The sequence below is a fragment of the Lynx canadensis genome, chromosome D1 (assembly GCF_007474595.2).
Source record: "Lynx canadensis isolate LIC74 chromosome D1, mLynCan4.pri.v2, whole genome shotgun sequence".
In the NCBI taxonomy this organism is placed as follows: Eukaryota; Metazoa; Chordata; class Mammalia; order Carnivora; family Felidae; genus Lynx; species Lynx canadensis.
The window spans coordinates 63,283,307-63,302,633 of record NC_044312.2 but is presented as its reverse complement, the minus strand read 5'-3'; the positions used below and the strand labels follow the sequence as shown (position 1 = coordinate 63,302,633).

General features: G+C 48.1%; 1 protein-coding gene and 1 long non-coding RNA gene across 2 annotated transcripts; one reads left to right on the top strand and one right to left on the bottom strand.

Annotated features, from left to right (window-relative positions):
* Nucleotides 1–782: 782 nt before the first annotated feature.
* Nucleotides 783–12,226, top strand: LOC115525940. The gene is made up of 3 exons (XR_003972496.1): nt 783–925; nt 1,444–1,663; nt 9,107–12,226. It is a non-coding gene; the product is annotated as an uncharacterized LOC115525940 (long non-coding RNA).
* On the bottom strand, nt 2,992–13,308 carry CCKBR (cholecystokinin B receptor). The gene is made up of 5 exons (XM_030333367.2): nt 13,158–13,308; nt 5,193–5,444; nt 4,800–5,049; nt 4,334–4,506; nt 2,992–4,143 (listed from the first exon to the last, which is right to left on the bottom strand). The coding sequence occupies exons 1-5, from the start codon at nt 13,306–13,308 to the stop codon at nt 3,605–3,607; spliced, it is 1,365 nt and encodes a 454-aa protein (XP_030189227.1). The 3' UTR covers nt 2,992–3,604.
* Between the last annotated feature and the right edge of the window lie 6,019 nt (nt 13,309–19,327).

The following is a 19,327-nucleotide window of genomic DNA, read 5'->3' as shown; positions in this document are numbered from 1 at the left end:
CCCATACAACTGGGGGCACCTGGGTGGCTCAGTCCATTAAGCATCCAACTCTTGGTTTCGGCCCAGGTCATGATTCACGGTTCGTGAGTACCAGCCCAGCATCAGGCTCTGTGCTGACAGCACGGATTCTCTGTCTCCTTCTCTCTCTGCCCCTCCCCCCGCTCACTCTCTCTGTCTTTCTCAAAATAAATAAACCTAAAAACTAAATAAATAGCTGTATAAACCCATACAACTGATATATAAAACCAGTTAGCAAAGGAGATTAGATATTTCCAGTAACAGATGGAATGTTCCTGTAGGATAACACTTCCTTCTTTTGAGCCAGCAGATTTCTTAATGTGTTCTTTCTTTATTTTTATTTTTATTCAAATTAGTTAACATACAGTGTAGTCTTGGCTTCAGGAGTAGAGCCCAGTGATTCATCTCTTACATATGACGCCCAGGGCTCATCCTGAAAAGTGCCCTCCTTAGTGCCCATCACCCATTTAACCCATCCCCCTCCTCCAGCAACTCTTAGTTTGTTCTCTGTAGTTAAGTCTCTTAAGGTTTGCCTCCCTCTCTGTTCTTAAAGTGAGCTAGAGGCTTTAGGAAAGTCAGTTCATCAACAAGTCAAAAAGCACCTTTTGGGCTCTCATCACTTAGGAAATTCCAAGGGTTTTAGGAACTCTGTGCCTGGAGAGGGGGTAAAGACCCAACGTATATTTCTTATTATAAATCACATTTCACAGAAGTTAATGTAATTATTTTTGTTTTATAGCTGAGACTGAGACTCACTGAAAGAACTTGCACAAAATCAACTTTTAAAAGGCAGGCCAGGTCTACTGGAACCCAGGTCTTTAAGCCTTGAAAGACAATGCAGCATGCCTGGAAAAAGAAAAGGTTTTGGGAGCAGACACCTGAGCTCAGTGTTGCCGCAGGACTTCATGTAAGTCCACTAAGCTTTCTCAGCTTCACCTTCCTTTTCTGTCAAAGAGAAATGTTGTGTAGGAGAGAATGAAGTGAATTGGTATATGTAAGATGACTGTCACGCTGCACTGAGAAGCTCCACATTTCCCACCCCCTCTGTCACCCCGCCTTCTAGCCCAGGCTGTCATTTTCTCACCACATTATGCTGTTCCCAGCCCAGTATGGGAAATCAGGCAGGAACACAAGTCAATATGATAGAAGAGAGAAAGCAGTAAGTACTACAGGAGCAGACAAGCTTTGTGAGGATGACCAAGAAGGACTTCTGGGAGGCAGCGATATTAAATTTGGACCTGAAATGTTTGACAGATTTTAAGAGACAGAAAATGGATGGGAGGTCCCTGAGATTCCATATCTGGTAACTAGACAGGGCTTGGGGGAGGGGGTAAGGTGATGGATGTGTAAGTATCTGGTAGACCAAAGGGCAGCACTGTGTGCGAAATGGTGTTATTCAGGCCATGCTTTTGTGCTACCTTCTAGGCTATCCCTGGGCCACAGGTACTTCAGCTCACACTGGACTTGGAGCCCGACCCCACCCAGCTTCCCACTGCCATCTGGTGGTCATCTGGAGCCCAGGGCCCAGCTCCTGATGGGCCTTCATCAGCAATCTCCTTCAGAGTGCTGCAAAGCCTGTGGGCAACCCTACTTCCGCCCCTGAAAAAGTTGGCATGAGAAAGAAAGGCCCGATATCTTGCCTCCAGTAAGTCAGACCAGCTGGGATTCTATTTTTAACCTGCACTGTTGTAGTTGACAGCTTGGAACGCCTTCTCCCTCCTTTTCTTCCTGCATCCTGCCTCTTGCAGCCCAGGGCCCTGTAGAAAGGATGGATGTCTGACAACCCAGACAGAATACCCACATCCCCATTTAGCCTCAGACCATGGGCATTTTGGCAGCTTCAGCACTGGTAAACAAAAGACCACTCTCCTTTCTCATTGTCCTTCACCTGGCCTTTGTCCAGCCTAGTTAGTGGGTGGAGTTAGAGGTGTTACTGGCTGTGAGGTTAACGAGGCTTAAATCTCTGGGCTCCTCACTGCATAGGCGCCTTCCGTGGCCCTGGTCAGTGTCCTGGCAATTTTGTATCTGTCATTTTGTATTCTTTTTCTTAAAAAGGGCACCCGGTTTTATAAGCTCCAGGCCCCACAAAACTTGGGTCTGCCTCATGATGGGTATGGCTTGTTTCCCATCTGAGCTTAGTGTCTACTTCAATAGGATTATTTCTGTCTTGTTCTAATTTATTGTATGACCTTGAACAGCTTTCTTTCCTGCTCTGGGTCTCTATTTTCCCATCTGTTACAAGACAAAGTGTCAAGAAACCCTCTCACTCTATCATACTTCTGAATATCCATGTATATCCCTGGTGAGGTCATCTGTTCTTCCCTACCTGTCATTGTGTGTGCGAAGGGATGATGTTGCTGTCTCTGCCTCTCTCTGGGGCTGGATCAGTCTCATAGTCAAAAGGAAGCCTGGGCTCTGGGATTCCTCTTATTCAGATCCAGCATTCTCCCCACCTTTGTTGCTGGCCAGTAAAGGTGCTTCCACGGGCCAGAAGCTTGGCCAGATTCTGACACCAGAGAAGAGTGCATTAAAAAAGTTCCTACTCTTTAACTTGTACACTTATGATCTGAGTCCTGGTATTTGAAACACACATTGAATAAACTGAGTCTTATTTTATAGTGCTTCCACTTACATTTCAATAACATTTTAGTAATTACCTATTAATATAGTACCTTAGCAATGGCACCACTTTAGGAGAATGCTTAGGAATCATGATGTGTCATGGATATTCCGCCTGCCACCCCCATCCCCAGCTACTATGTATGACACTAGTGTGTAGGTGGGTCCAGGATGACAACCCAGACAGAATACCCACATCCCCATTTAGCCTCAGACCATGGGCATTTTGGCAGGGGGTCATGCACAGGAGAGACCATGGAAGAAGGACCCAAGAGGGAGAATTCTACAAAATCCCATGCCTCCTCACCTGCCCCCCCCCCCAAAAAAAAGTCCAGAAAGGAAGTTCAGGAGGAAGCCAAGTCATTTATTATTTCTTGAAGAGTTTGGGTGATGGAGGAGGGTCAGGGCCATAGAATTTAACTGGAAAGGAATGAAGGGACTTTTCAGTGCAAAACAGCCTGTTGGTCAGGGAGATGTGAGATTAGGTTGGTTGGTATTTTTCAGTGCTGAAATGGGGAAGGGCACTGTGAGGTCAAACTGGGGGGGGGGGTGGGCGGGCAGCTTGGAGCATCTCAGGAGTCAGTACCGTGCCAGGCTCCAGAGCCCTAAAGAATCAGTGCCATTACTATGTGTATATGAGAGGCAGGCCAGCCTCTCTCAGAATTTCCACTATGTATGGATAGTCCATTGCTAGGGATGCTGTGTCTGTGTGCGTCTAAAGTCAGTGCCCTGTTTCTATGTGCCAGGCTTGGTCCCATATCAAGAGTGTGCCTTATTTCCTGTGTGGGGATCTGGTTTGTTTCTTTTGTGTCAGGTAAGCCACTTTTGTGTGTGTGTTGGGATTAGTCCATGCTTTTTGGGTGTCAGTCTCCTGTGTCAGTGGGTCTGTGTCTCTCGTGTGTCTGGATGGGTCCCTACTTGTAGGAATTGGTATGTTCCGCCTCAGCCCCCACTCCCTCTCTACCCCTCAGCCAGGCCCCAGCGTGCTGATGGTGGTGTAGCTCAGCCTGGACAGTGAAGCGATGGAGGGGGTGGGCGGGTCCTCATCTGGAAGAGGCCTGGGGCGAGCTCGTGGAGGCCTGGGGCAGCAGCGGGCACATGTCTCAAGGCAGGCCTGGCGAAAGCGACGGTGCATGAAGCAGTAGACCAGGGGGTTGACACAGGCTGAGGCGTAGCTCAGCAAGTGGATGAAAGAGATGGGCGCTCCCGAAAGCGCGCGGTGCGCACCAGAGCTGTCGAAGGCGCGCCACGTGTTGGCACTGTACAATGGCAACCAACACAGGAAAAAAAGCACAACGATCACCAGTAGCATCCGCACCACGCGCTTCTTAGCCAACAGCTTGGCCTGGTAGGGCCGGGGGCCACATCCTGGCCCAGGTGTGGGCGCCGTCAGCGCGGACAGCTCCAGGGTCTGACGAGAGCGCGGAAGCTGCACGTAACAGCCATCACCATCCTCTCCAGCCAGCCCGGTCTCCGGCCGGCAACGCCCATTGGGTTGGGCAGAACCTGAATACAGAGGGTAGGCGGTCAGAGCAGCAGGCTGAGTCCTCTCAACCTCCAGCCCAAGAACCACCAGACCCCGATTTCCCGCATCTGCGTGTCAGGCTCCTTTCTGCCCCACCCACTCTAGGCTCCGCCCCTTCCCAAGGCCGGTGGTAGGGGTGGGGGCCGGGAGGGGAAGCTGGATATCACCCACCTGGTCCTGCCCCGCTCCGCAGCCCTCTTTGGCTTCTGACTCGGCTCTGGTTCTCATTGTCACTGTCTTCGTCAAAGCGAAGTCCTAAGTAGAGCTCGCGGGAGATGAGCCCGTAGGCCACAGCCATAACCACACCCGGGACGAAGAACAAGAGCAGGAGCAGCAGTACGGACCTGGAGACAGAGCAGATCAATCACGCGGGTATCTGTCCACCTGTAATCACAGGTGGAAGAAGAGCAAGGGATCCTTTCTAGGGCTGGTGACCAGGCCCCTAAGGTAGAAGTAGGATTTGGGGGTCCTGCTGGGAAGGGCTAGAGAACTGGGGAGGGACCCCAAATGGGAATCCCAGGGTGGTGGGTAAGGAGAGGGAATCAGAGTATTGGAGCAGCTGGAGGAAGATTCTGGGGAATGGTAGTAAGCAGCTGATGGAGATGGAGAGAGGAATTCTAGGAATGGGCGCCCTCACCAGGTTTGGCGAACATGTGCACTGGGCCAGCGATGCACGCACTGCAGCACACGGGACCCTACTGGCTGTACGGCGGTGTACACGGGATAGGGCACCATGAGCAGTCCAGAGAGCATCCACGTGGCTATGATCACACGAGCTGCGTGGGACCGTGTCTGCCACACTCGTGCCTGCAGTGGTCGGCAGATGGCACTGTATCGCTCCAGGGCGATGGCCACAAGGCTTAGTGTGGACACGCTTACAGACACCCCTAAACAAGGGAAGAGGAAGGGGTCATTCAGGAAACTTGTACTACATATTCAACCAGTGATTTGCTCAGGCCCTACTGAGAAAGACCCCTATGTGCAGCAAGAACTTTAGGTAAGGAGGGGAGCAGGGGGTTGTCTCACCTACCCATGAGGTAGGAAACCGCCTTACAGACGACTGTGCCAAAGATGAATGTGCCCATGAGATTGGGCAGGAGGGTGAAGGGCATGCAAGCCACAGCCAGCAGGAGGTCGCTGACTGCCAGTGAGAGCAGGAAGGCGTTGGTGACAGTCCTCAGGCGGCGGCTCAGTCCCAGGACCACGATGATGAGCACATTTCCTCCAACACTCATCAGAAAGATCACTGCATAAAGGGTGATCCTGATGGCCAGCTCCAGTTCTGGGTGGGAAAACAGAGGGGTGGCAGCAAGGAGTCTGGCTCCCACTCAGCCAGACCCTCCAAGCCCACTTATTCCCCACATCTCCTACCCAGCTAGATCCCTCTGCATCCCAGGAATACCTCCTCCCACTCAGCGGATGGGTTCACTTGAATCCTTTAGGTTTCTAACCCCATGAGGCTTAGGGAAATTGGCTTAACTCCTCCTCTCCTTGAGAAGGTCTGTCTCTTCTCAAGCTTTGCTTCAAATTCTCCCTTCTCTTTACAGCCAAGCTTCTTGAAAGGATTATTTGCATTTTCTCATTCACTCCTCAGTCGATTACAGTCCAGTGCCTGATCCATCTCCCCTCCGCCCCCCATCACTGTTTGGACACTTCTCAAGATCACTAAGCTTTAACTGCCAAGTCCAAAGGTCTCTTCTCAGCCTATTCTACTTGATCTCCCTGTAGCATTTGACACTATTGATCACCCACTACCTTTTGAAACATAGGTCAGGTCAGGTCCTTATTGTCTAAAAAATCCCTCTTCACCTTCCCTGTACTGTCTGCAACCCTTTAGCGTGTCTTCCAGATCCTCTGAGAACTGTCCTGTCTCACCTCCTCTTGCAATGCACCCACTGAAGCCACTGGATGACTCACTTTCTTTTTAAAAAAAAAAAAAATTTTTAACGTTTATTTATTTTTGAGACAGAGAGAGACAGAGCATGAATGGGGGAGGGTCAGAGAGAGGGAGACACAGAATTGAAACAGGCTCCAGGCTCTGAGCTGTCAGCACAGAGCCCGACGCGGGGCTCGAACTCACGGACTGGGAGATCATGACCTGACCCGAAGTCGGCTGCTTAACCGACTGAGCCACCCAGGCGCCCCTGGATGACTCACTTTCTTGAAGGCATCATGCACCCTCATGACTTCCTCCATTGCTAACATTGATTTCTCAGCCTGGAATGTTCTTTCACCAACTGCCACTAATACCCTCCCCCCATCACAAATTGGTTTTCTGTATCTGGTAAATTCCTATACACCACTGCCCATCAAGACTCAGATTAACTGCCCCCTCTTCTGTAAGGCCTTTCTGGATGCCTCATTTGGAGTTAATCTCCCCTTCCTCTGACCCATGAATGTTCCTTACACATCTATCAGAATGCTTTTTATTTTCTACCTTGTATTTTAATTATCTCCTAACATTCATTTTCACTCAACAAACATTTACAGAGGACTCCCTCTGTGTTAGGCATTGAAGACAAAGAGATGGACATGACAAATTCCCTGCCATCTGAGAGCTCACAGTCCAGAGGGAAATTTGGGTACATAAATAGATAATTGCCACACAGTGGGATAAGGAGTAAAGCTGGGGGATATACAAAGTGTTGTGGGAGCTCACAGGAAGGACACTAGTGTTGCTGGGCTAGACAGAGGGCTGACCCCATTCATTTGTGTCATTGTCTGTTAGGGGATGGATCCATCTTTGGGCCTCTATATCACAACCGAGCAGACCCAAACAAAAGTGAATTGAATTAAGCTGGACTCAGTCACCCAAGCCCATGGCCTCAGCGTGAGAGACATGAGAGCTTGAAGGGAGAGAAGGCAGGGCCAGAGCCTTCCAGGTTGTGGGGAGGGAAGGGCTCAGAGCTGCAGCTCCCCCTTCTGCAGCCCCATACATTGACTCTTGTTTTAGGTCTGAATTAAACTGTTCTTATAATGATAACCAGCTTATTCAGAAACAGCTGTAGGCATCAAGTGCATGCTATCTACAAGAGATTCCTGAACAGAACCCAGCAGTGACATTAGTTCTCAGATCACACAGTCAAGTCAGGTGTTGAATCAGAATAGCAGCTGAGTCTCCAGATCTCTAAAATGCTTTGCCTCCTGCTGCTCCCTCACCCCTCTGTCATTCATCATGCTGCCTCCTTCCCCAATCAAATCTCAATCTCAGTGCCTCTTTCTGCCTCTCTGTACTCCAGTGTGGCATTGCTCACTGTATTATTATGTTTAATTCTCTATCTCCTCCACTGGACTATGAGCTTCTTGAGGACAGGGGCAATGCCCAGGTCATTCTTCTGCATATCCCTGGCACTTAGCATAATGTCCTGCAAATAGGAGGTGTTCACACATGCTGGCTAATGAATCTTGAACGAATCTCTTTCACTCTCCACACAAATGCACCTGCTTTGTCCTGCCCCATCCATGCTTCACCTCTGTGCCTCTAAAGCTCCAGCATGCCCTCCTCTCTGCCTCTGTCTCTTTGGAGACATGTCTCCCTTTCTGCAAGGAAGGCTTATGTGTAGCAAATTTGAGGTGTGTGTGAGCTAGTATTCTATCCTGTACTTTTTGTCTCCTTCCAGTCTACCGCCCCCACCCCTCCACTTTCCTTAATCTCTCCATCTATCATCTTTTTCAGATCCTCCTCTGGATGTCTCTCTTCAACTAGTTCTTGAATCAATAACCACACCTCAAGTCGGTACACACCCTGAAGTATGAAAAGCACATTTCTCATTCATTCACCCAGCTGATGTATCCCATGTGTGTCTTTGAACTTGGTGGAGCAGAAAGATGAGATGATGCCCACTCTTATCAAGTTCCCAATCTGCATGGGGACTCCTGAAAACTAGAGGGACAAAGTTCCAGTAAAATTGCCCAGCGATCGTACAACACTTTGCTATTTTTCTGCGCATTCCCAGCAATTAGCTTATTTCCAGCCACTACTATCTCTCCAAGTCTTTGCTGTTGAACAGTTAGGAGATGTGAAAAAGATTAATTAAAAGCACTCTTAGAGCCAGTGGCCCAGGGAGAGGGTAGGAGGGATGAAAAGGTAGAGCACAGGGCTTTTAGGGCAGTGAAACTATTCTGTACAGTACTCTAATGGTGGATAGATGTTACTATACATTTGTTAAAACCCATAGAATAGAGGAGAGCCTGGGAAGCTCAGTCAGTTGAGTGTCCAGCTTCAGCCCATGTCATTCTCTCATGGTTCATGGGTTTTAGCCCTGCATGGGACTTTGTACTGATAGCGCAGAGCCTGCTTGGGATTCTGTCTCCATCTCTCTCTGCCCCTTTCCTGCTTGTGCATGCCTGCACATTCTCTCTCTCTCTCTCTCTCTCTCTCTCTCTCTCAAAAATAAACAAACATTAAAAAAAATCTTTTAAAACCCATAGAATATACAACCCAAGAAGTGAACCCTGATGTCAACTATGGAATTTAGTTAATAATGTATCAATATTGGCCTATCAATTGTAACAAATGTGTTGCATTAATGCAAGGTATTAATAGTAGGGGAAACTGTGTGTGTCTCTCTGTGTGTATATGGGGGGGGGGTGGGAATCTCCCTGTGCTTTCCATTCAGTTTTTCTGTAAACCTGAAACTACTGTAAAAATAGCCTATTAGTTTTTTCAAAAGTCACTAAAAAGCAATTAGAATGAAGACTTGTGTGTGTGTTTTTGCCTATGTGTATGCATCCATGTGTGTTTGTGTGGTGGAATAGGAGTGATCACGGTGGCTTCGGCAACTAAGAAGTTAAGGTAGGGGTGGAAGAATGGGAGTGGCACCTTATAGATTCTAGTGCCTTGACTACCTCTGGGCATCATTCTGCCGGGCCAGAGAACTCAGAAGACTGTGACAGTTCATTTCTGTTTCTGGGGTCTAAAAGATCTGCATTTGTTCTTTCCAGATGGTGGCAGAGAAGTATGAGCACAAAAATCCAGATAATGTGCCAAACACAAAAACCAGGACTTTATAAGAAACAACACCGAAGCTGCTGATGCCTCAAATCCTGCCTTCCACTGGCATGTTGGATCTGGTCACCCATGAACACAGACATCAAAGCAATACCCATGTGTCTGTGGTGATCATGGACAGCATGCAACTGATTGTGGATGATAGCTGGGCAAATGGGGATATCCAAATGTCAATGGGTACTCACTGAAGGAGCAGAAATAATATGGAAGGATGTACAGGTAATATCAGAGTGAACATTGGATAATAATTTAGTTTTTGAGATAATATCTAGGTGGGTGAGAGTAATACATATTTTTGTGGACAAGGTCTGAGAAGGGTTTAACTACGTGTCTGTAGATAATGCCTGACTGAGAGTGGGCAAATTTAGACTGTGCAGAGGTAATATGTCTGCGGATAACATCTCGTTTGGTAGATAACATCTTCAGAAAACGTGGATTATATTCAGAGGTCTGAACTGAATGGGGGAATATCCAAATGATGATGGTAGTAGCTGAGTAAGCAGAAAGTAATATTCAAGTATGTGTAGGCAATATTTAGGTGAGCATGGATGTGAGATGTTAACATGTTAAGATGTGAAGTGAGAGATCAATCTGAGTAAAATAACTCAGTGCCTGAGTGAACACACGTGATATCTGAGTCTTTGTGGTTAATATCTGAATGTGTGAGACTAATAACCATGATTTTATGGGTGATATCTGGAAAAGGTTAGTTAAGTGAGCATGGGTGATATCTATGTGTGGATGATAAAATGAAAGCAAGTGTGTCTGATGGGTGAGTGACATCTAAATGACTATGGGCATTGTTAAAGTAACTGTGGGTGATACCTGGTTTTCAGTGGTGGCATCTGAGTGAACATTAGCACTCTGGTCTATGTGGGTAACATATAAGAATAATGTGGGTAACATCCACATTTCTACTGGTAACACTGGAGTGAGCCTGGCTAACATGTAGTATCTGAGTGAGTGGCAAACAGTCTTTGTGGGTAACTTCTGACTGCCTGGGTAACATCCACTCTGTGTAGGTAACAACATCCAGATAAGCAAGGCCAATTCTTGCACCTGTGCTCTGAATCACTTCATGTTCTGCTTTCTCAGGGTCCCCTGCTCTGTGGACTGTCCCTGCTCTCTGCTGAGCCTTTGACCTTCCTTTCCTCTGTCTTGGCCCATGCTGCATCAACATTTTCAAAAGACTCTTGCCTCTACTGCACACACATATACCCAAAGACAACCCCCACCACATACCATTCCTCAATCCCATGCTCTTTCTGGCACTATCCTATTTTTTCTTTGCTTCTCTCTCCCTCCCAAATTTCTGGAAAGTTTCATCTACACACCCTGGTTCACTTCTCATAACCTCCTCATGCACCCTCCCAAACCTCAACCAACTGTAGTCAGGCCTTAATACCCACAACTCCTCTTAAGGACTTCTTTGTTACTGGATCTGAAGGATGCTGTTTTGTCCTTATTCGACTTATATCAGCACCATATGACATCACTTATCCCACCCTGCTTGAAATCTTTCCCTTCCCTCTGATGGTTTCATCATGGGCTCTCCATCTTTTTGCCTGGCTTTTAAATCTCAGTCTTTTTCAGGGTCCTGCCCTGGGACCTGTTTTCTTTTCATCTTGTCATCTTTGTATGATTTTAGCTATTCCTGTGGCTTCCATTACCTTCTGTAGGCAAAGACCTTTTAAGTCTGTATTCCCAGCTTGCACCCCTCCCCTAAGTTCCTGACCACCAGATTCAACAGCTTACTGGCTACCCCACCTGGGTATCTCAACAGCACTTAAACTCAGTGGGTTCCAAAGTGAATTTATAGTTCTTCTCTTTCAAATTTGTTTCTGTTCCTTTGTTATCTTTCTCATGATATAGCACCAACATCCATCTAATTGTCCAAGCTAGACACCTGGATGTCATCCTTTGACCTCTTCCTCCCTCTCCATTTCTAATGAATCCCTACCAAGTTCTGTTGACTCCACTTCCAGAAGTGCCTCTCGAATCCATCCACTTCTCTCCATACCCACTGCCAAAACCTTAGTCCAAGCCCATATCATCTTTTATCAGAGAAACAGAATAGCCTTCTAAAGTGTCCACCCCATCCCCCACCCTTTCATGTCTTGTCCTCCAATCCATCTTCTACACTATAGAACTAATCCTGGCTGTACTACAGAGTCTTTCAGTAGTTCCCATCATCCTCAGGATAAAAATCTACACTCCTTAGCCAGGTCTGTGAGGCTCTTTGTAAACCCTCTAGGTTGGTGCTCATCCTGAGTGTTCATTTTTCCTCTCTTTTGATGTATGTTTCAGGCACTCAGAAACTGACACACTGAACGAAAGTACCATGGATTTTAACTTTGGGCGTTTACACATATTGTTCCTCTGCTTAGAATGCTTCTTGCCTTTCCTGCCCCTTCGCTTGTCTGGCTTTCCCTTGTCTTTTTAAATTTTTCTTCAATTACCTTCTCAGGAGGCCCACTTTGACCCCCAAGGCTAAGCTAGACTAAAGCTCCTCTTCTGTGTTCCCACAGCCTTAATCTAAGGCACATCCCACTTTGTGCTGCAATTCCCTGCTTACTTGTCTGGCTCTCCCACTAAACTGTGAACTCCATGAAATAGGAACTGTGTTCATTTTTTCTCTGGTTCAATAAATATTTGTAGAATAAAGCAATCTGAGAGTGTGTAAAAACTGGTCTGAGAAAGCATATACATTATTTTGTGGGATAAATACTCAAATTAAAATTTATTGCCATTTTCCCTTCTTGAACGTGGAATAATTTCCTTCTGCTCAGCAGTGCTCCCTCTCTTAGAATCCCCCTGCTTCCTTTTTCTGCCTACTGAACTCCAACTTCAAGACCCAGCTCCTGGGTTCCCTTGTCTATGAAGTTCTTGGATCCCATCTCCTTTGGATGCCCACAATTCAGACCCTCTCCTGGGACTTCTCAGAGGGACTGTGATTTTCCAACTGGTTTGTCTCCCTTCTGCACTTGACTATGGACCGATGAGGGTCCAGACCGGGTCTGTTTCATCCCTGTGTCCCCAGCACCTAGCTCAGCGACAACAGCAGGTGTCCAGACCACATTTAAGGAAAGAAAAGGTGCAGGAAGGGAAAACATATATCATGAGCTGGGTTGTGGAGAAAATGCGGCTCTTGGCCCGTGGGAGGAGTGAAAGTCATTTTGGGGACTGAGTGAGTGGAAGCAGTGGGGGTGGGGGAGATGGTGGCACAAGAGATAGGAGATGAAGGGGGCAGCCAGGCTCTAGGAGGAGGAAACCTAAGGAAAGGCAGGTTGGAGAGGGTGCTTGGAGGGGACTTGGAGACAGAAAAAGAGAGGGGACAGAGCTTTGATTAGAGTTCCCCTTTGGGAGGCAGGAGGATTTGAGGAGGAGTGAAATGGAGACTGGCATCTCTAGGGTGCAGCCCCCAATGTCCAGCCTAATTCCGGTTTGAGGATCTCTTTTGGGAAGGCTAGGGGTGGGGCAGAGGACACAGGAGATTATATAGCTCTAACTTCCCATTCAAGCCTTCCATAGTGCTCCCTCCCTCAACCAGCCCTCTTCTTTTTCCCAGTCTTGCCTTCTTTTCTTCCTTTCCTTCCCCGCTGTGGCTCTGTGAACTGGATTTAAAAGGAAGAGACCTGGAAGGATAGGCAAGAGGAGGTCCTCGCTTCCTGGCCGTCTGTGTCTAGGAGGGGGCTCTGTGTTGGGCAGGAGGCTGTGTTTGAGGATGACCAGTGGCTCTGGGTACGACCAGGAGACCAGGGTGTGAAGGGGCTCTGATCAGGTGGTGTGAAGCTGTGATGGAGTTTTTATGAGCCGTGGAGGGGGTGGGGGGGGGCAGAAGTGTCAGGGGAGCTGTTTAGGGACTGAGGGAGTACTATGAGGGGATGGTGTAGGCGTTTGAGGAGGCAGTGGGGGCCTTTTATCTCTATCAGTGTGGGGTGCAGCGAGAAGGAGCTGGTGGAGGGGGCTTAGGGAGGCACCCACCTCGTGTCCCGGCTCCGCGGATGCGAGGGGGCTCGCAGCTGAGGTTGCCCGCACCGCTGCTGTTGAGGAGGGCCCCCCCGGGGCGGCAAAGGGAAGCCCCCGGCCCGGGTCCGGACCCCTGCGCGCTCCGGTTCAGCTTTAGCAGCTCCATGGCCCCGGCCCAGCCGCTGCCTCCCCGAGCTCGGCCCGGCGGGCTCCCGCTGCGGCTCCACCTGCTCGCGCCGCGGTTCGGGCGGAGGCTCCCGCCCCGCCTGGTCCCCGCCCCCAACCTTGGCCCCTGCCCCGCCGCTCCTCCTCTGCTCGCCCCGCCTAGGCTCGCCTCCCTCCAGGCTCGTCCGCCTCGGTCCCGCCAGGTGACTCTCCGCCCCCCTCCCACGCTCAGGACTTCTGCTCTCCCCTCACCCACAGGGACAGTCCTCCAGGCTCGCCCCCTCCCTAGCCTCTCCGGTCTTCTCTTAGAGATTTCCTTCCCACCCACTCCCCTTCACCACCGTCCTGGTTCGGCAGAATTCTTGGGAGTGTGAGCGTGTGCGTCCGTGTGTGTGTGTGTGTGTGTGTGTGTGTGTGTGTGTGTGTGCTGGTGAGGGTAGCAGTACGGGTGGATGGAGGGGTGGCGGAGAGGGAGATGCTGGGTGGGGGAAGGAGGGTCAGAGGGAGCGGCCGCCGTGGGATCTAGCATCTTTCCCTGGTGGGTCAGGGGATGTGGGGGTGGCATCTAACACGGTGGCATCACCCACGGTTACTATACTATGCCTCAGTGGCCCCAGTGACCTGGACACCATCGCTACCGTAGTTCTTGCATCTCCTCTCCAAAGGGCTGGGGTCGCCCCTGCATCTGCCCGCGCACCCTTCACCTCCTACCTCAGGGCCCAACACCCAGGTTTCTACCCAAAGCTTCCAAAGAACCGTCCTCAGCGGGCAAGGATGTGGGGGCAGCATTTGTTCTCGGGGGAACCTTGACAGGCAAAAGGGCTGCCCAGAGGAAGAGTCTGACTTTGGTGTGAGGGCAGCCTGGGTAGCAGTGAGAACTGCTTAGAATAAACCAGTGAGGGGTGGGGTGATGGTGGGGTTTGGTTCTAATTCTGGCCCAGCACTGGCACAAGAGGGGAGGAGGCCCTGGCTTTCGTGGTCTCCAGGCAGCGCCCACCCTCACCGACACAATGACGCTCCCTGTTTGCTCTTAGTGCAGGTGGAGCAGCCTGTGTGGGGCGTCAGGTTCCCATGGGAGGGGACCAGAAGGGGAGCAGATCACTGGGGTGCAGCCGGTGCAAAGCTTAAGGGGACATGCACAGAACTGAGGTGTGTTCGGTTCCTTGGGCAGGACTTGCCTCCACTAAGATTTCTGCCCTGCTGGCTATCCATTCTCCTCCATTCCAAGGAAACTCCAATATGACCCTGAAATTCCACTCTGCGGCCCCCAGCAGTAGCTGTTGGAGGTGGGAGCATCAGTCAAAGACCAGATTAGACTGTGGATGAGGTCTGAGTTTACGGGGAATTCAGAGAGCCCTATGCAAGCTGTCTTTCGGAGAGGACCTGTTCCAGCTAGCACTGAGTTTACAGGGGCTGGGACATTGAAGGAGGATTTAGTCTTGAGGTGGGTGGGGATGTCGTCACCTGTCTCCCCTAACTCCCCTCCTCCTGGCACTGCCTGCCTTCCCCATCAGAGTGCCCTGGACCAGAAGAGCCTGATTTGCTGTTTGTTCAGCTCCAGCACAGGTGGCACCTCAGATAACCTGCTGGACTTTTCCCACATTGGATGGCGGTAGGGTGTGGGGGTGGGGAGCAAAGGAAATGTAGGAGAGAGAGGAGTGGAAATAGGAGTAGACGGACATTCACTTATTCAGCAAAGTATGTGCCAGCCATAGGGCTGTGTACTTGCTGTTTGATACGGTCTGTGCCCGAGTAGCTCCCACCCTCCTGGGGGAAAATGACAGGTAAGCCAACGATTACAATATATGGTTGTATATCTGCTAAGATGCAGAAATCAGAAATTTAGGAATCAGCCTGGCTGCCTTACTCCCTTATGCTCTTTTACCTGTAGTAGAGGCTGTGACAAAAAGTCCAAACCCCTCTCCAAAAATGAGGGATTTATTCTGCACTGCACTGCCAGCTGCTTTGGGAGTTGGCTGAGCTCAGGAAAGCCTGCTCAGGCAAGGTCATGTTCCCTTCCTGAGGCATCCTACATCCAGTGACTGCTCAGCACAGAGGTACAAAGGTTCAGCCTCCTCATCCCAACAGAGGACAACTCTGAGAGACATGCACAGCTCCTCGTAGGATTGACCAAAGCCTTTGTGGGGACTGAATTGCTGCTCAGCTTCTCCCTTCACCCAGTCCTTCTTTCCTTGCTCTTGCATACGTGTAGACTCCAAGAGCACTCCTTAGTAAACATCCTCCACAGTAATCTCTGTCTTAGTCTCTGCTTCCTGGGGAACATAACTGCCTCCCTCCCATAGTCAATCAATCATGAAGTCCTGTTGATTTTAGCCACTGAGCGTTCCTTGACTCGGTCTGCTTCTATCCGCATGAACATTATGGCACTGTTTCTGCACTGCTTTTCTGGCTTCTTCAGTGGTCCGCCACATTTTACAGATGCCCCCTTACCTCCATCCTCCACCTTAGAGTCAGAGTGATATGTGCGGAACACAAATCTGATTGTGCCACTCTAATGACCTCTGCTCTGGGGATGGAGAAAGCCTTTTCACAGAGTCTCTGAAACCTGCATGGTCTGGCTCCTAGTGGCGTCTGTAACTACCTCATTTTAAGTCACTGTCCTCCTTGTTCTCTCCCCTGTAGACACACTGGCCTTTCTTTAGTTCATATTTTTGGGGGATCTGTGTCCTCCGGTTACATGACTTTTGCACATGCTCTCTGGAAACTTTTCCTTCCTTATCTAATTAACTCCTGATCATCCTTCTCATCTCAGCTCAAGGCATTGGCATTTCTCAGGGATGTTTTTCTGGTTTCTCCTCCTGTGGTAGGCGGAATTACAAAATGGCACTCAGGATTCTCACTTGTGGGTAGAACCTATAAATATGATAAGATGCTACTTCCATGATTATGCTATATGACAAAAGAGATTTTGCAGATGTAGTTAATGTTACTAATCAGTTGACCTCAAGATAAAGAGATTATCCAACTGGTCCTAGCCAAATCACAAGAATTTACTCTGGTTGGCAGCAGAAGAGGAAGTCAGAGAGATTTGAAAAAAGAGAAGGACTTGACACACTATTGCTGGCTTGAAGATGGAGGGGGTCACATGGCAAGGAATGCAAGGGGCTGTGGCTGGCTTGAGGAAGGAGCTGGGATTGCTCCTCAGGAGCAGGTGCCTTAGATTGGCCTCTAGCTGAGAGCAGTCTCTGGCTGAGAGCCAGCCAGAAAATAGGGACTATAGTCCTACAACCACAAGGAACTAGATTCTGTTAATGACAAGAATGAGCTTGGAAATGGATGTTCACCCCAGAGCCTCCAGAAAAGAATTTCACTTGCTTGACATCTTGACCTCAGCCTGGTGACACCCTAAGCAGAGGACCGAGCCATACTGTACCAGACTTCTGGCCCACACGCTTGCGACCTGATAAAAAGATGTTGTTTTAAGCTTCCAAATTCATGGTAATTTGTTATAGTAGCAACAGAAAACTAACACACCTCTCAGGAAGAAAGTAGCAAATACAGACCTTGCAAGCCACCCAAGGATGAAAGGACGAATTGGAAGCACTGGAAATTTGTTAACCTTTAGAAAGATTTGGGATAATTGTTATGGCAGCTGGTGTGGACAGCAACTTAAGGGGTAGGACCCATTGGGAGTCTATGACAGTAACTCAGATGACAGATGATAGCATAGCGCCTTGACCTAAGTCATAGAGGCAGTGGAGAAGATGGATCCAAGAGATATTTAGGAGGCAAACAGAATCTAGAGGATGCTTCCATGTTGAGGGTGAGGGAGAAGGATGAGATTAAAATGAATAAGGTTTCTGGTAACTGGATAGGGACTGTTTGGTGATTACCTACTCTGTTCAAAGCACATTCATTACTTTTAATCCTCACAAAGAACTCTGCATTTAAGTCCGATACGATTGATTACTATTTTAGATTAAAAAAAAACTGTGACTCAGACAGAATTTAAGTAACTTGCCCAAAGCCACAAAACTACTAGGTGAAAAAGCTACAATTCAAAGCCAGGGATTTTGGACATCAGAATTCAGGTGCTCATACTATGATGCTTTCCAGAATGATCAGAAGTTTTACTAAGTTTCTCTGATCACCTTCTTTCTCTCATTTTACATAATATTTTTTTCAAATTTTCTTTGGACTTGTAAAATCTCTCATTTCATGTCACACACACACACACACACACACACCCCACATGCACACATGCACATACACCATCATTCACTCACAATAAATAACCCGCCCTCCCACTTCATAGAGAAAATAGTAACCATCAGATAGCAACTCCCACCAGTGAATCTGTTCCCTTTTGGACATGGTAAGTTTCAGATGCTTTATTAGACATCTAAGTAGGAATTCCAGTAGGAAGTTGAATGCACAGTTTGCATAAGAAGTAATGCAAACCATAGAATTAATGAGAGTGTGTTAAATAAGAATAAATGAGGAACCAGATCAGAAATCTGAAAAAGACCATATTTAAAGTCTGGATAGGGAAAGGCCAGCCTACAAAAGACAGGTGGGAGGAAAACAAGGGGAGCAAGCATCATGATCGAGAAAGGGAAAACAAATAAAAGAGAAATGAGAGGGGGAGGAAGAAGGAGAGAAAATAATTAATTTTGAATGCAAGATTCCTGAGAAGGCAGGAAAGTGTGTAATCCAGAGCCCATGTGGAAGGTTCTAGGTTTTGATAAAAGTAGAGCCTCAATTGTAAGAGGAAGATAGAAGGAAATAGTTATAGATTAAAATAAGTCATGGCCAACCAGCTAACAACTATTATTTTCTAGATGCCTTGGCAGCTAAGCATGGCTTTATGACCATATTCTGGACAGGGTTGTGGGTAGCAGTGATAAGTGCAGCTTCCAGATCAAGCTCTTATAGGAGAGGAGTGGACTGTTTCTTCCTCATTGTCCTTTCCTGCAAGTTGAATGTGAATGTGAGGGTAAGCCATCTCCAGTCATGTCATGAAGGTAACACACCAGGGATGGTGGAGTGATAAGATGGTAGGAGCCTGGATATTTCATACTCCAGCTGTTTTACTACCCCAAGTTCTTTCATATGACAAAGAAACTACACTCTTAAGGCCCTACATTTTTTTCTCTTCTTGTTATAGCAACTTTTTCTGTATCTTAATTAACACAGTAGGTGCATAGATTTAATGGCAGCTGCTATCTTGTATTTTCTATTTTCTCTGTGAAGTTGGAGATCTGGTTATCAGTGAGTGGGGTGTGTGTGTGTGTGTGTGTGTGTGTGTGTGTGTGTATGAGTAGATAGGATTGAAATTTTAGAAGTCAGGATGGCTTAAGAAAACTGTATAAAATGGGAAAGAGGGAGGGGGCACTAGAGGCATGTAGTAAGATAACTGGGACCCACTTAGGAGTTGGTGACCATGAATTCCCAGTGGTATCAGTTTCTCCAGCAGCGCTCAGATAGTCAGATGTAAGCATGGAGAATACTGATTGTTCAATTCGCCCAAAGTTGAGATTTTGCCAGTTGGGTGGGACGGAAAAACAAAGGGACAAGGGCACAATAATGGGCAGGACAATGAAGTAGGTAACACGGTCTAAAGTGAGTAATAAGTAGGCTTCAAAAGGTTGCAGCGGTCAGAAATGAGAAAGGGAAGAGAGTAGTGCAAAGAATATATCAAGGAGTGTCAAGGAGCAAAGGGGTATTGAGAGTGAAGAAGCAGCATTGGTGAGTGCAGAGGACCCCAAATCTGTGTACTGAGTTGTGAAACCAAGAGTTGTTACCCCTTTTTGCAGAGGGTGTACCATCCTCACAGGACTGCTGGTTTTAGTCAACACTGGAGTTGGAGGAGTGTTCAAAGAAGCTGATGTTGGAAAAGGGGTTACGGAAGATGAAACTCCTCTGAGAAGCTTTCCTGAGTTAGGTGCCTCTCCTATGTACTTCTGTAACACCTTGTACCTCTCATTATGGTAATGTTTACAATTACATGTTAATAGTTGTCCTCTTGCTTACGTATATTCCAAAGGTCTGGCTCCTGT